The sequence below is a fragment of the Phoenix dactylifera genome, chromosome 2 (assembly GCF_051530095.1).
Source record: "Phoenix dactylifera cultivar Ajwa chromosome 2, Ajwa_hap1_PhDact_Kaust_v1.1, whole genome shotgun sequence".
In the NCBI taxonomy this organism is placed as follows: domain Eukaryota; kingdom Viridiplantae; phylum Streptophyta; class Magnoliopsida; order Arecales; family Arecaceae; genus Phoenix; species Phoenix dactylifera.
Genome location: NC_143191.1, coordinates 30,380,985 through 30,397,255, shown reverse-complemented (window position 1 = coordinate 30,397,255; position 16,271 = coordinate 30,380,985). Strand labels below are relative to the sequence as shown.

General features: G+C 41.5%; 1 protein-coding gene across 1 annotated transcript in view; it reads left to right on the top strand.

Moving 5' to 3' along the window:
- LOC103720278 (putative GTP-binding protein OBGC2) overlaps positions 1-15,643 on the top strand; it is a 31,328-nt gene extending 15,685 nt beyond the window's left edge. Inside the window, exon 14 of the mRNA XM_089928872.1 lies at positions 3,968-15,643. Coding sequence (XP_089784998.1) covers positions 3,968-4,068 — 101 coding nt within the window. The 3' untranslated portion in view covers positions 4,069-15,643. The remainder of the gene's footprint in view (positions 1-3,967) is intronic.
- The last annotated feature ends 628 nt before the right edge of the window (positions 15,644-16,271 follow it).

The following is a 16,271-nucleotide window of genomic DNA, read 5'->3' as shown; positions in this document are numbered from 1 at the left end:
ACTAAAATTCCAACATATGTAGGCTATGGCCATGAAATCTAGTGGCATGGGTCGCACAAAGTGCCAAACACCACTATTATTATACGCCGGTGGTACGATGTCCAAACACCACTATTATTAAACATCGATGGTACGGTGTCCAAACACCACTATTCTAATCACCGATGGTACGGTGTCGAAACTGGTCTCTCACAGATACAAGTCGACAGGGCCAACGAATAATCTTCATTGGCGGGGCCAGATCATAGCCATGCTGAGAATACATACATGTATACAAAATAAATTTTTCATCATTTGCCCAGTCACATTTTTCAGATTTCATAACATATAACATAATAAATTTCAAATAATATTTAACATGCATGACCTATTTTACTAGGTACAAAATATATCTCAAGATTCAATCAGTAATAATTATTTTATCAAATACTTTGAAAAATACACTTTGAGGTATTAAATTACTTACCTTTTGTTGCGTAAATTCCACTTCCAACAAACGGATCAATTGCACCTATTTAGATATAATTAATTTTCTTGTTAATTTCAGGGCTAAGCAAAATCAAAAATACTATTTTCGGTCCAACAGGGTCCCACATGGCTGAACTGAGCCCAAGTTGGGCCCACAATAGGTACGGCCCAAATAGAGCCCAACAAGCCTGGACTGGGCCCAAGTTGGGCCCACAAAGGGGTACGGCCCCAACTGGGCCAAACATGGTTAAACTGGGCCTAAGTTAGGCCCGCAATGAACAGAGCCCAAGCTTGGCCTAGTTCGGCCCACGATGGGCCTTCCTTCTTTTCTTTTGTTTCCTTTCCCTTTTTTTTCTCTTTTTCTTCTTTTTCTTTTCTCTTTCTTTCCTTCTTCCCGTTTCTTCCCGAAGCTTCTTGTTTCTCCTTTTTTTTCTTCTTCTTCCCGTAGCTCTCCCCTTCTCTCTTTTTCCCTCTCCTCCTCCTCTCTTCTTCCTTTCCTTTTCTTCTTCTCTTCTTCCTCTCACCTTCCCATGATCATAAGGAAAATCCCACGTTGGAGCTCGAGAGAACCCCACGGCGGAGAGGGAGCTCGAGAGGAGGGGCGATGGAGCTCTTGGGAGGGCCGGCCGAGGCCGGCGGCGCCTATGGCGACCCATCTTCTTCCGCGGAGGGATGACGGCGTCGCGGGATGACCGTGGCCGAGCTTGCGGCCGCTCCCCACGATGGTCGCGACTCTCATGACCGGGCTGCAGCATCGCGGTGCTCACGGCCAGGGTCAGCGGCACCGGCGATGCTCACGGCCACACACGGTGAGCCTTCCCTTCTTCCCCTTTCTCTTTCTTTCTTTCTTTCTTGCTTGCTTTCTTTCCTCCTTTCTCTCTCTCTCTCTGTTATCCCAAGCAAATCGGGAGGGAAGAAGGTTGGGAAGAGGAAAACTAAGATGGTCGGAAGCTTACCTAACTTTGGGGAGGAGTCACGAGCACCTTCTCCGACGATGCAGACGTCCGTTCAGGGAGCCCGGTCTCTGAGGAAGGAGGAGAATAGTGAGGGAGAAACAGTGACGTGGGTTCAGTTAATAGAAGGGTGGGTTCTGGAGGGTTCGACGACTGAACCACCGTACATCCACTTCTTCCCCCCCTCGAAGCAACGGATAGTGGCCTCTAGATGGGCTGCCGACTTTGGTCCATGTTGGCCCATCTGGCGGCTCGATACTCACAGGTACCAACAACAAAAAGGATAAAGCTATGTTTATTTAGCAGTATCCTACAAGTGGAGATGGTAAGCAACAAACAATTGCACAGACACCACTTGAGTTGATTATATTTTTTAACATCGTAGTTGTATAGTCCTGCTTTGTACTGTTCATATAAGTGCTATATAAGTATAGATCCTAGGTACCTTGAAACTTATCTGGCATCCTTGAATGTTGGAGTAGGAGTATTATCAGAGCGAGGTTGCAGGTTCAAACTCCCAGGGTGTCGCTTAGGGGGGAGATTGTTGGGATTTTTTCAAGCCCCCCTTAGGGGTTCGCTGCCACGTGTGGCTTATAGGGTCCACATGGTGGCATCGGTGCTTGACAGCCCAGCCTGCCGATGCGCTTATGGGGACGCATTGCGAAGCCCCTCCTGCCTACCTGTCGCTTAGTACGGAGCTCTGCTCTTCCGTTGATAGCCGTGGGGGGTGCCTTGCGGTGGTCAGCCTCGACTTAAGAAAATAAAGTTGCGCCTCTACTAACAGCAATTGCTTTTAGTATGGTAGTAAGTGCTTGATTCAACAAGTGGGTTTGCCAACCTTAACTTGGATATGGTATCTTCTAGTAAACATGTGATTATATGATGTCTAGTTTAATACAAAAATTGCATCAATTTCCAGTTGTGTCTAAAACATATTAACACATTTTGCTTGTTATAAAATCATATCTGACTTTTATGCTATATTATGATAAGGGCTATCATGCCCTGAAGTTTTATAAACTATATGTTGTGTTGAGGTGTCAATTTGATAGCTTGGAGAACAAGGATAAATGTAGAAATAAACTTATTAATGATGGCTCAGATATTATGATATAGAAGATGAGTAGATAGGCAGCAGATTGTATGATATGATCAAGTGTGATGTAAGATACTCCAGTAATAAGAGAGGCTTAGGACATGTATATAAGCAATCTAGAATAAGGACCTTAGAAAATATGGCCGGAAGTTTTTAGACAGGATCTGACAAAGCTTCCACTTAAACTTAAGATGCAGTTGTTTTTAGGTAAAGAATTGCTCAAAGATTTTTTTAAGCAACCTAAAATATAGCATTGGGAATGTAAATTACATGTTAGAGCAGGTCGGTAGAACCATCCCGAATCGAGTGGTTTGGAGAGTATCGAGTCGTATCGGTGGCAAACCGGGACGGTTCCGGCAACCGAGAAAGAGCGAGCGGGGGAGAAATGGAGAGGGAGAGGAAGAAAGAGAGAGGGTTGCAGAGGCCAGCAAGCTGTGGAGGAGGGGCTCCGCCTCCAGGTCCCCTCCTCCGCCTCCTCCCTCGTGTAGCTCGCCAGCCTCCACCACCCTCTCTCCTTCCCTCTCTCCCCCTTCTCTCTCTTTTTCTATCATATTCTTCCTTTTTTCTGCCTCCTCTACTGTGTCGGTATGGGCTCGACACAGAATGGTATGGGGGCATACCGACCCATGACGCCAGATAACCGGTCCGGACTTCAGTTTCGGCACAACAAACCTTGTATCAGAGGAAGTATGGATTGTTGTGACCCCCTATCTTATCGAAGATTTTTACTATTTTAAATAACTCGATGAATATATTTTCACTTTTGACTATTACTTCTCTCTCTTTCTCTCCCCTACTCCCCACCCCCTCTCCTCTTCTCTCTCCTCTTCCTTAAAGATCTAGCAAGGCTTGAGCCGAGAGTGGTGAAGATGGAGTCTTTGAAGCCATTATTAGCGATTTTTTTCATTATTATAATTTGTAGTTGTGGATGGGTGACTCAAGCACACTCACCAAGGGCCAATTGAAGTCCTTTCTGCAAGAGTGCTTATGGACTAAGGCTATGGTTCTCATAGTACATATATTTTAATATGTTTTGCATTTGCCTAAACCTTGTTGGTTTTTTCAAGTTTAATAACTAATTTTGCATTATCTTGGACTTCCAAATGCTTTATGCTACACAGATAAGATTTAACTAGATGTTTATAAGCTCTACTCTTTCAGATGATAATACTACCATTTAACTAGATGTTTATAAGCTCTACTCTTTCAGATGATAAGATTTAACTAGATGTTTATAAGCTCTACTCTTTCTGATGATAATACTACCATTTTAAAATCCACTTGGCCTATGACGATGCTTGCATCAAGGATGAACTAAGCCATGAACATTTGGACTCTATATCTTCATCCTTTTACGGTGGCTAATGTTTCTCTATTGTATGCTTATGATTATCAAAAAACACTACTTTTGCTGAGAGTAGCTTTGACAACAAGTGGACCTTCCTGCAAGAATTACGAATGTACAACCCAGACTATCTTCAACGACCATATATGGTAGTGTTAAACAAGATTGACCTTCCAGAGTTGCATTCTAGTTCCATGCTCCAATAAAATTCATGCACTTATACAAAGCTATATCCATGTTGTTGACCCAAGGTTTGATTTTGATGATCACAAAACTATGAATAATATTTACTACTGATTGTGTCTTGGCAAGAAAGATAGAACATGAGTTTTTATAGAGAATGAGAGGCATTCACAGATTAAGGGTCGAACCCTTCAACAAAGAAGTCGACCCCAAGCAGCTAATGTCAAGGAAAGAAAAGCAAAGTTCTGTGGATGAGTCGACCCCAGGTTCTCAAGAGTCGACCCCAGCGAAGCAGGAGTCAACCCTTGTGCTTAAAGAGTCGACCCCCGATCTCAATGAGTCGACCCTTATGTTTCAAGAGTCGACCCTTGATCTCAATGAGTCAACCCTTGTGTTTCAAGAGTCGACCCCAGCTCAGTCTCAGCATTGGACAGATAGTCAACTTCTGGATTCCTCAATGAGTCGACCCTTGTATTTGTTGAGTCGACCTCCGATGCAGATGAATCGACCCTTGGGTTTGAAGAGTCGACTCCAAAGGATCGAGAGACAAAAACGCGATTTTCAGAGGAACAGTGGCCGAGTCGACTCCAGAAATCTTCGAGCCGACTCACTCAAAAGGGAAGAACAAAAAGCAAGCTCAAATGAACAGTTAGCCGAGTCGACTCTAGAAAATCTTGAGCCAACTCCACTAATGAACGGCAGAAGATCAATTTTTCGACAGCACTGATGCCGAGCCGTTCCAGAATAACTAGAGTCGACTCCAGCTACAGTCGAGCCGACTCACAGAATTGCCGAGACGACTCGAGGACGGACAGAACTCCAACAGCTAGTTTTTCCATATTTCCAACGGCTCTATTTTTGTGTCTAACGGCTAGTTCTCAGCTTCCACGCCACCCAAAGGTATAAAATGAAGATGAGAACAAGGAGAGAGTAGAGAGATGATTTAGAATAGATTGGGAAGAGATTTCAAGGAGATTTAGAGAGAAACTTTCCAAGAGCTTAAAAGATCCATTCAAAGAAGAAGAAAGAAGAAGAGTGCATCCGACGGAATCCCAAGCTCTCTCTCCATCTACTTGCTGCATCAGTGATCCTCAGCTTCGTGCAAAATCAGAAGAGGATCAAGTAAAGGAGAAGCTGAGTTCTTCCAACATCGACTTGAGTTTGAAGGCTTCTATCCTTTATCCATTTGTTTAGATTGCTATATCTGCTTATTTCAGAAGCTTGTATTTGTTCTTAAACTTTATTTTCATATCTTGTGACTTGATTCAATTGGGGGATTGAATCAAGGGGTATTGGTTTAGTTGGTCAGCCAAGGTACAACCAACTGGGTTGTTTGTGACACCATAAAACAAACGGTATAGGTTCTAGTCGGTGATCCTGTAAAATCGATCAGGTTCGTTGTGCTCCCAGAAAACAACAGGTTGGTTGTGTGCCTGTAAAACAACTAGATAGGTTCTAGTCGGTGAGCCTGTGAAAACCGACCGGGTTCATTGTGCACTCGAAAAACAACAAGTTGGTTGTGAGCTTGTAGAACAACCAGACTGTAATCTTAGAGATTATAGTAGAATTCCCAAGAGGTCTTGGGGAGTGGATGTAGGTGCAAGGTCGGCACCGAACCACTATAAAACTCTATATTTGTGATTGCCTTGTTTTACATTGTTTCTATTATGCATTTACTACTTTATCTTAGATCTTTTTCAAGTGCACTTACATTAGCAATCACATTCCTTCTTGCTAAACCTTTGGACTGAATTCAAGCCCTACACCCAAAGAGCTTTAGCAAGATATCTTTTCGCTGCACTTAACTCTAAAACTGATTAAGTTTAAATCTGTTAAGATTTTTTTTTTTTTAATTACCCAATTCACCCCCCCTCTTGGGCTGCATATCTGGGCAACAATTGGTATCAGAGCAGGTGCTCTAATATTTGTTGTTGATCCTATCAACAAAGCTAAAGATAATGGCAGCCCCTGTTGAGACATCTATGTTAGAAGACCAATCCGCAAGCAGACCCCCACTGTTTGGTGGATCAAACTATACATATTGGAAAGCGCGAATGCGCATTTTCATTCAGGCCTTAAACTATGATTTGTGGACTGTCATTTTAAATGGACCTCACACACCCACAAAAATAATTGATGGCTTCCCCTTTCCTAAATCTGAAACTGAATGGGATGCGCAAGATAAAAGATTGGCTCAAATAAATGCTAAAGCCATAAATGTGTTATACTGCTCTTTAGATGCAAATGAATTTAATAGAATATCTACTTGCATCTCTGCTAAGGAAATCTGGGATAGATTAGAAGTGACTCATGAAGGAACAAACCAAGTTAAAGAGTCAAAAATTAATATTCTTGTGCATAAATATGAACTCTTTAAAATGGAACAATATGAGTCAATATCTGATATGTTTACCAGATTTACTAACATTATTAATGATCTAAAGAGTCTTGGCAAGTCCTACACTAACAGTGAACTCATGAGAAAAATTCTTAGGTGTTTGCCAAAGATATGGGAAGCCAAGGTGACTGCAATACAGGAGGCCAAAGACCTCAACATTCTACCCTTGGAAGAGCTACTAGGTTCACTGATGACCCATGAACTGAACATGAATCAGAACCTAGATGAAGAGCAGAAGAAAGTAAGAACAATCGAATTAGTGAAATGAAAGAAAAATTGAGTACTGAAAATAATCTTTTGAAATCGAATTCAGAGAAACTGATTCAGAAAAATCAAAGCCTAATCATAGAAAATGAAAAGCTAAGTCTAGAGATTAATAAATTAAAACCTCTTGTTGATAAATTCACTCTTAGTTCAAAAAAGCTAAACTTGATATTAGAAAATCAACAAGCTGTTTTTGATAAAGCTGGACTTGGGTATCATCCTCTGTTAAAGCAAAAAACCTTAAGAAAAATGTATGTAAGACCTGCAAAAGCTTTTACCAATACTTTCAAAGAAAAATCTTTTGGTAAAGTTATTAAGCAAATATGGGTTCCAAAAGGAAGCATTGGCACTAACCCTCAAGGACCCAAGCAAGTTTGGGTACTTAAAATGAAAATCTGAGGTTGTGTTTGCAGGAGTGCCTTATCACCCATGGTCTCAAGAAAATATTTTTTTTGGGTACTTTGGCACAAGAAAGGTATGAATGAATTTTAATCTTCTTACTTTTGAATTATTCTTTTCTTAAGATTATAACTGCAAATCTGTATGCTACTTGGTGCTTTATTTGTATGATTTTTTTTTGTTTCTAAACTTAATTGCATAAATGATTAAAACCTTAAATTGAAACTTTCACAGTAACATTCCCAAACATTTCTTAAAATACTTAAGTGTTTAATCTTAAAAGGAAATGTTATTAAGCAATTTCTTCAATCAAAAACTTGACTTATAACTCCCCCAATCTTGATTTTAATTGATAAATTAATATTAAAAATGAATAATAAGAAAAATCTGATCATAACATCTTTTATTCTTGTTGACCCCTCCTTAGGAGCCGACTCCAGGAATGGAGTCGACCCCTGACTGGTAGGAGTCGTCTCAAGTCGACTGAAACAAATCGACTCAAGACCCTGAGACAGAGGAGTCGACCTCTCAAAATGAGGAGTCGACCCCTTCTCCCAGGAGTTAACTCGTGTTTGTTCAAGTCGACTTCTGATTTGGGAGATGGAGTAAAATCCCAAATCGAATCGACTCCTTCTTCATTTCTATTCCTTCGAGTCGACCTAGAGAGCTCATTTCTCCGAGCGGCAGACCATTTCCAACTCATTTCTCCTTCGGTTTCTTGCTGCTCCTCTCTGTTACACTCCTCTCTTCACAATGCCAAGGAAGCAAACTGTGATTCGTTCGAAGAAGAAGAGCTCCGCTCCAAAAGCCTTAGAGAGAAGGTTGAAGGCCAGATTTGATGCCCCTCCTCCTCAAACCATTCCATCTCCTCCTAGGCAAGTACCTAGTTACCCGTCCAGTCTCTCTCGGTAGAAAAATGGACTTTGCCTTTTTAGAGACCGAGTGGTTTACCATAGGTCTGAAACTAAAAGCCATGGGGTGGAAAACCATATGTTCCCTGAATCTTCCGACCTATCCCAACATAGTCCAGGAATTCTATGCAAATTTAAAGACCGGAATGGGTGATTTTGAAACCGTTGTTGTGATAACCGCCCCATTCCAAGAGAAATGGAAGGTGGCCATTACACCATGGTACAGGCATTTGTAATGCCTGGTGGTGGATGGTTACAACCGTCCATCTCCCTCAGCGATCGGAGGCTACAAGAAGCCCCGATCGGCTAGGCATTTCACCACCCTTTCCTCCTCCACTGTCTGTCTCCCTCTCTCACAATTCTCCTCGTTTGTCAAGACTTAGTGTTAGACCTATGCCGCCGGAGCAGAAGGCCGCATCGCCGGAGTAAGAGGCAGACAACCACCTTCAGAGCAGGTAAAGCCCTTCTTCATAATTTATTTTTGTAGATCTAGCTTAGAGATTAAATCTAAACAAAAAAAAAGAAAAAAGAAGGAAAGGTGGGCGTCAGCTGGGGCGGCCGCGAGTAGCGTCGGCCACAGGCCACGGCAGCCGCAGGCCATCGGCCGCGAGCACCAATTGCAGCCACAGGGACGGCCGGTGCCGCTGACCGGCCGGAGAGCACTGCCGGCTGCGGGTCGGGCCCTCCTCGGGAGAAGAAAGAAGGGAAGGAAGAAAAAAAGAAGAGAGGAAGAGGAAAAAAAATAAAATAAAATAGAAATATTTACCGGTGGTCGATCCGAGGGCGTCGACCTCCACCGCGGGGCGGGTAGTCGACTGTGGGCACGACCGCAAGCACGGTCGGCTGTTGCCCGTCCTTCTCGAGCCTCTTTGCCTCATGGGAGGAGAGGAGAAGAAGAGGGGGAGGAGATCGCGGTGGACATGGAAGAAGGAAGGAAGAAGCTTTGGGAAGGAAGAAGAAAGAAGAGAAGGAAAAGAGAAAGAAAAGAAAAAGAAAGAAAAAGAAAAGAAAATTGGGTTTAGCGAAATTTGACTAAACCCGAGCCCAATCAGATTGGACTAAGTCCGAACAAACCCAAACTGTAACTTGGGTTAAATCACTGGTTCTAAATCGAGCCCAATCGCTCCAAATTGGGTAAATTGGATTTGAGATCCAAGCAAGTAAATTCATGTTATGATAAATTAAAAAATTATAAAATAAATAGGGATTAATGTGACCCTTATGTGATTAATTTAGGTGATCAAGGATTTGTCACCCGGACGTAAGAAATTGGAAAGCAAATTGCTGTAAGTAACCCTGGCACAATCTTATTGATTTCAAATTACTGTTTAATTGTAAGTATAAAATTATGAAATTGTATTTGATATGATGTATTTTCTCAAAGTTAGGATCAAGCATATGTTTGCATATGATCAATGAATTTGATTAAAGAGCATCCTTCATGAATATTTGATGGTGTACGAGTTATGAAATTATGATTATGTTTAGACTGCATGAAAAATGATATTTGAGGCATGTTTATGCATTTTAAATTATATGATGCCATTTATTATTTTCCAACCTATTTATGATGATTATGATTTATGAAAGAAAAAGAATAATGATTTATAAACTCTCAGATTGCTCTGTACGGTCCTCGCCAGCGGGTTATAATAGCTCGGCAGATGGCCCTCGCTAGCAGGTTATAATAGCTCAGCATACGGCCCTCGCCAACGGGTTATAATAGCTTGGTGTAGACCCTGCCAATGGGGAATAATAGTTGGCAAAGATTATGGCCCTCGCCAGCGGGTTATAATAGCTCGGCATATGGCCCCGCCAACGGGTAATAGTAGTTGGTAAATATTACGGCCCTGTCACGGATAATAATAGTGACCATAGCTGCACTATTATCTGAGAGCATGGTTTTCGAAGCATGAATAATGGCAAGTATGGATTTCAAAGCATGAATAATGGCAAGAATTTTATATGATGCATATTCATATTTATGAACTTTCATTGATGGAACATGCATTGCTTTATGACCTGATTTGTGTATATCATCTATAAAATATTTTATTTTGCCATAATTGTTAGCTTCTTAAACACTGCATTGGCATAATTATGTTTGATCCAATAAGATAGTACTTGGTTACTTACTGAGCTGTGTAGCTCATATCTTTTTATCTACTTTTTTCTACAGATGAATAAGACCACTAGGAGCAGGGAGCTTGGTGTTATTCAGGGTTGGGGTAACTGAAAATATTATGTAATAATCAAATTTTAGAAGCTCTATACTGTTCCAACTTCATGAATAATGTTATGACATTAGTAAATGAAACTATTTATTTTTATTATGAAATTTTAAGCGGCTTCGTGTTATTGTGTGCATAAGATTGAAATAGCACGGCCATGTCATGATCCGGATTTGGGGCGTGACATTTAGTGGTATCAGAGCAATAGGTTTAATCATGAGTAAAAAAAAAAACTCTTAAGTTTTAGTAAGGAAAATGGGTAGTTAAGTCTCGTTCAATTAAATTCGGCATATTCAAAAGAAAGAAAATTAGTTAATTGAATTATGCTAATATTTTTGATAGGTGAAAATGAGGAATAGAGAGGAGGAAGTCTTGGCAAATATTGCAGCTCGGAGGAGAGGAGCAAGAGGGAGAGGAGTTGTCAAGCAGCCAGCCAAGCAAACTCCTAACCCAGCTGCCACCCAGGCCGATTTTGCCGGAGCAAGTCAGGTGATGACTCAGCTCCTTCAGATGCAGCAACAGATGCAGCAGGAGATGCAGATGCAGCAGCAGGTGCAGCAGGAGATGCAGATGCAGCAGCAGGTGCAGCAGGAGATGCAGATGCAGCAGCAGGTGCAGCAGGAGATGAAGATGCAGATGCAGCAGCAGGTGTAGACCGCTGCCCGACCTGCACAGTCCATTGAGTCCTACTATGAGCGATTTCATAAGCTCAACCCACCTATGTTTGATGGTGGAGCTGACCCTCTAGTTGCTGAGACCTGAATTCGAGAGGTAGGGAAGATGTTCAAAGCCTTGCAATATCCCTAAGAAGTGAAGGTCAGATTGGCTATCCCTATGCTGAAGAGGAATGCAGAGTTCTGGTGGACGACCATTGAAGCTGCACTCGAGGGTGAGGACGAGCTACCGACATGGGAGGAATTCAAAAAGATGTTTTATGACCAGTATTTCCTTGAACTGGGTCGGGCATAGAATATGCCAACAAATTTACTGAGCTGGGTCGGTTCTGTCCTCAGATGATAGAGGTTGAGAGAAGCAAGGCTAACAGATTTGAGCAGGGCTTGAGGGACGAAATTCGATCCCGGTTGTCAGTTCTGATTTTTACCAGCTATAGAGAGGCTCTGGAGAGAGCACTGAAGGTAGAAGCAGATCTGAAGAGGTCAGAGAAGGAAAGAGATGATCCAAAGAGACCCAGAATGATTGAAAGTCATAATGTCAGGCCAGGAGACACTGAGGGTAATGCAAATAAGAAGAAGAGATTTGAGGCCTGTACCTACTGCGGCAAGCCTCATGGGGGGCCTTGTCTTAAGAAGATGGGAGTTTGCTTCACTTGTGGTCAGCATGGACATTTGGCATGGGACTGCCCAAATAAAAAGAAGAATGATTCGGAACCTGTTGAATCTGGTGCTCGGCTTTTATATTGATTCAGCAGAATGCTAGTGCAAGTGATCAAGTAGTGACAGGTAATCATTCTAAAACAACTCTATACATGATTATGCTTAATTGATTCCTCTACTCCTATGTAACCATTAAGTTTCTACCTCTTTAGAATGCATATACGAAGAATCAAATCAGTCTTTAAATGTAAACAACTATCTTAAGAAAGTTAATCTTATAGACGCTACGAAACTAGGGCTAATACAAATTGATATTGAGGTTTGAGCCTCCAAAGAGTTGACTAGATCAGAGTGCGCAGCGGAAATATGGTAGAATGTTAAATAAAAGACTAAGTATCTTCATTTGTTTAAGAATTAAGAAACGTCAAATTTCGAGGCCGAAATTTTTATTAAGGAGGGGAGAATGTGATAACCGCCCCGTTCCAAGAGAAATGGAAGGGGGCCATTACACCATGGTACAGGCGTTTGTGATGTCTGGTGGTGGACGGTTACAACCGTCCACCTCCCTCAGCGATCGAGGGCTACAAGAAGCCCCGATCGGCTAGGCATTTCACCACCCTTTCCTCCTCCTCCACTGTTTGTCTTCCTCTCTCACAATTCTCCTCGTTTGTCAAGATCCGGTGTTAGACCCACGCCGCCGGAGCAGAAGGCCGCATCGCTGGAGTAGGAGGCAGACGACCACCTTCAGAACAGGTAAAGCCATTCTTCATAATTTATTTTTGTAGATCTAGTTTAGAGATTAAATCTAAACAAAAAAAAGGAAAGGTGGGCGTCAGCCGGGGCGGCCGCGAGTAGCGTCGGCCACAGGCCACGGCGGCCGCGAGCACCAATTGCAGCCACGGTGCCGCTGACCGGCCGGAGAGCGCCACCGGCTGCGGGTCGGGCCTTCCCCGGGTCCGATCTCCCTTCCACGGGAGAAGAAAGAAGGGGAGGAAGAAAAAAAGAAGAGAGGAAGAGGAAGAAAAATAAAATAAAATAGAAATATTTACCGGTGGTCAATCCGAGGGCGCCGACCTCCACCGCAGGTCGTCGGCCGTGGGACGCGGGACGCCAATGCGGCCACGGGCACGACCGCAGGCACGGCCGCGGGCGCGACCATGGGCGCCGCAGGCCGGCTGCCAGGCGCCGTCGGCTGTTGCCCGTCCTTCCCGAGCCTCCTTGCCTCATGGGAGGAGAGGAGAAGAAGAGGGGGAGGAGATCACGGTGGAAATGGAAGAAGGAAGGGAGAAGCTTCGGGAAGGAAGAAGAAAGAAGAAGAGAAGGAAAAGAGAAAGAAAAGAAAAAGAAAAGAAAAATGGGTTTAGCCAAATTTGACTAAACCCGAGCCCAATCAGATTGGACTAAGTCCGGACGAACCCAAACTGTAAATTAGGTTAAATCCGAACCAAGTTAAGCCCAATTGAGTTGGGTCTGAACCCAATTAAGCTGAGTTAGTCTCAGCAGACCCAATTGACCTATGTAAACCCAATCTGGTTCTAAATCGAGCCCAATGGCTCCAAATTGGGTAAATTGGACTTGAGATCCAAGCAAGTAAATTCATGTTATGATAAATTAGAAAATTTATGAAATAAATAAGGATTAATGTGACCCCTATGTGATTAATTTAGGTGATCAAGGATTCGTCACCCGGATGTAAGAAATTGGAAAGCAAATTGCTATAAGTAACCCTGGCACAATCTTATTGATTTTAAATTACTGTTTAATTGTAAGTATAAAATTATGAAATTGTATTTGATATGATGTATTTTCTCAAAGTTAGGATCAACTATATGATTGCATATGATCCATGAATTTGATTAAAGAGCATCCTTCATGAATATTTGATGGTGTATGAGTTATGAAATTATGATTATGTTAGACTGCAGGAAAATGATATTTGAGGCATGTTTATGCATTTTAAATTATATGATGCCATTTATCATTTTCCAACCTATTTATGATGATTATGATTTATGAAAGAAAAAGAATAATGATTCATAAACTCTCAGATTGCTATGTACGGCCATCGCCAGCGGGTTATAATAGCTCGGCAGACGGCCCTCGCTAGCGGGTTATAATAGCTCAGCATACGGCCCTCGCCAGCGGGTTATAATAGCTCAGCATACGGCCCTCGCCAGCGGGTTATAATAGCTTGATGTAGACTCTGCCAATGGGGAATAATAGTCGGCAAAGATTATGGGCCTCGCCAGCGGGTTATAATAGCTCGGCATATGGCCTCGCCAACGGGTAATAGTAGTTGGTAAATATTATAGCCCTGTCACGGGTAATAATAATGACCATAGCTGCACTACCATCTGAGAGCACGGTTTTCGAAGCATGAATAATGGCAAGTATGGATTTCAAAGCATGAATAATGGCAAGAATTTTATATGATTCATATTCATATTTATGAACTTTCATTGATGGAACATGCATTGCTTTATAACCTGATTTGTGTATATCATTTATAAAATGCTTTATTTTGCCATAACTGTTAGCTTCTTAAACACTGAATTGGCATAATTATGCTTGATCCAATAAGATAGTACTTGGTTACTTACTGAGCTGTGTAGCTCATATCTTTTTATCTACTTTTTTCTACAGATAAATAAGACCACTAGGAGCAGGGAGCTTGGTGTTATTCACGGTTGGGGTAACTGAAAATGTTATGTAATAATCAAAGTTTAGAAGTTCTATACTGTTCCGACTTCATGAATAATGTTATGACATTAGTAAATGAAACTATTTATTTTTATTATGAAATTTTAAGTGGCTTCGTGTTATTGTGTGCATAAGATTGCAATATCACGGCCGTGTCATGATCCGGATTTGGGGCGTGACAGTTGTGAAGGGTACTAGGATTCATCTTGATTGGAAAACCCTAGGGAGAGTGTTAAGTATGCCAACCTGTGGCTCAACCGATGACTACTTAGAACAGAGAGAGTTGGGCATTCAGCTAATCCTCAGTAGAAATGATGTAAATAATATTGAAGATATTTCTGCTAACCTACTTAGTGTAGAGAATAGATTACTTCATCACATTATTAGAGGGATTCTCTTTCCGAAAATAGGAAGATTTGACTTTGTTTCTGAAAGAGATATCCTTGTCATGTACCACATCCTTAATTCTATTCCCCTTAGTCTGCCTCACCTAATGATAAGACATATGGTAGATTCAACCTCTAGAGCCAAAGCCTCCCTACCATATGGAATGGTGCTAACCTTAGTGCTTAAGGAGTTCGGTGCGGACTTTGAGGGGGAATCATCAAAAAATCTGTCACAGTAGGATACTTATAATTACCGTTCACTGCATCGAATGGGATTCCTTAAGAAAAATGGTCAATGGATAAGGAAGGATGAAGCAAAAACCACTGCAGAAGAGGAGCCACCTGAGCCAAGTGAAGAACCTGCTACAGCTCCCACAGAAGATCCTTGCTGCTACACTCATCCTCAGCATTCCTCTACAGTGAGACTCAATGCTGAGCAGTTTCAAGCCTTGAAGAATGACAATCTGCAAGAGCTGAGAAGTTCAAGAGTTGTAGATTCTACAGATTTGGTACCATCAAATGTACAATCTGTCAAATGGTTGCAGACATGAGAGAAGAATTGAGAAGTCTTCGGAGTCTACTTCAAGGTCAGTACGGAAGATTTCTTGACATTGAAGAAGACACAAGAAAGCTACAAGAATCAGTGCGGAATGATCTACTGAAACTGAATGAAAATGCAGAAGGATTGGCCAACACTGTTCTTGAAATCTTCACAGAAACACTCAAAGCATAAATCAGATGAGCAGATCCTACTCTCAGTCCTCTTTAGAGATCCTGCAGAATTTGGCAAATATTTCAGATGGTGTTCATCTACTCCTTGAGTGCCAGCAAAGAGCTTCCTTCTCTAGACATCCTCGTTCTTGATCTAGCACCTCTTTTCTTAAAAAATCTTTGTATAGTCTTCTAGGACTTTCAATGTCATTGTACTCACTTTTGTAATCTCTTCAATGCAATGAAAGATCCTTTTTGTCAAAAGCACTTGTATTTCTATCTGCCTTCCTTTGAGTTACTGTGAAGGAGAAGTTTTCTAAAGAAGAGAAATCTAAAATCATAATTCATATATTCAAAATGAAAGGGGGAGAAATAAATTAAGACAAAAGAATGAAATCAAAATTAAGCTAATGTAAGGGGAAGCAATGCTAAATCTTGATCTTGATAATTTTGAAACTCTTGGCACATGCAAAATTTCTGCACTCAAATTTGATGTTTTTGACACAGAATCACTTATTATGATACATGCTCATGAATTTCTGTTTAAGCATTTAAACTTTGTGATGAGTTTGAGTTTGCCTTGATACATCTTTTTAAACTCATGTTTCAAGGAATATTTATTGCAAATCTGAATTTTAAAAGATTCTTTTAATTCAGGGGGAGATATCTTTTAGAACAAAATATTCTTCATGGAAAATCTTTTAAAATGTTTTGGGCTTACAATTCATTAATTTATTCTTTAAGCCATTGTTGACTTGATTTTAATGCCTACCCTTGCCCCTAAAACCATTACTGAAAGCATTTTGCTTGAGAATGGGGTAAAGAAAAGTTATTTCTGTTTGATCTTATCATAAAATCCTTTATACTAAAGTGATCTGATCTTTTTGGTATC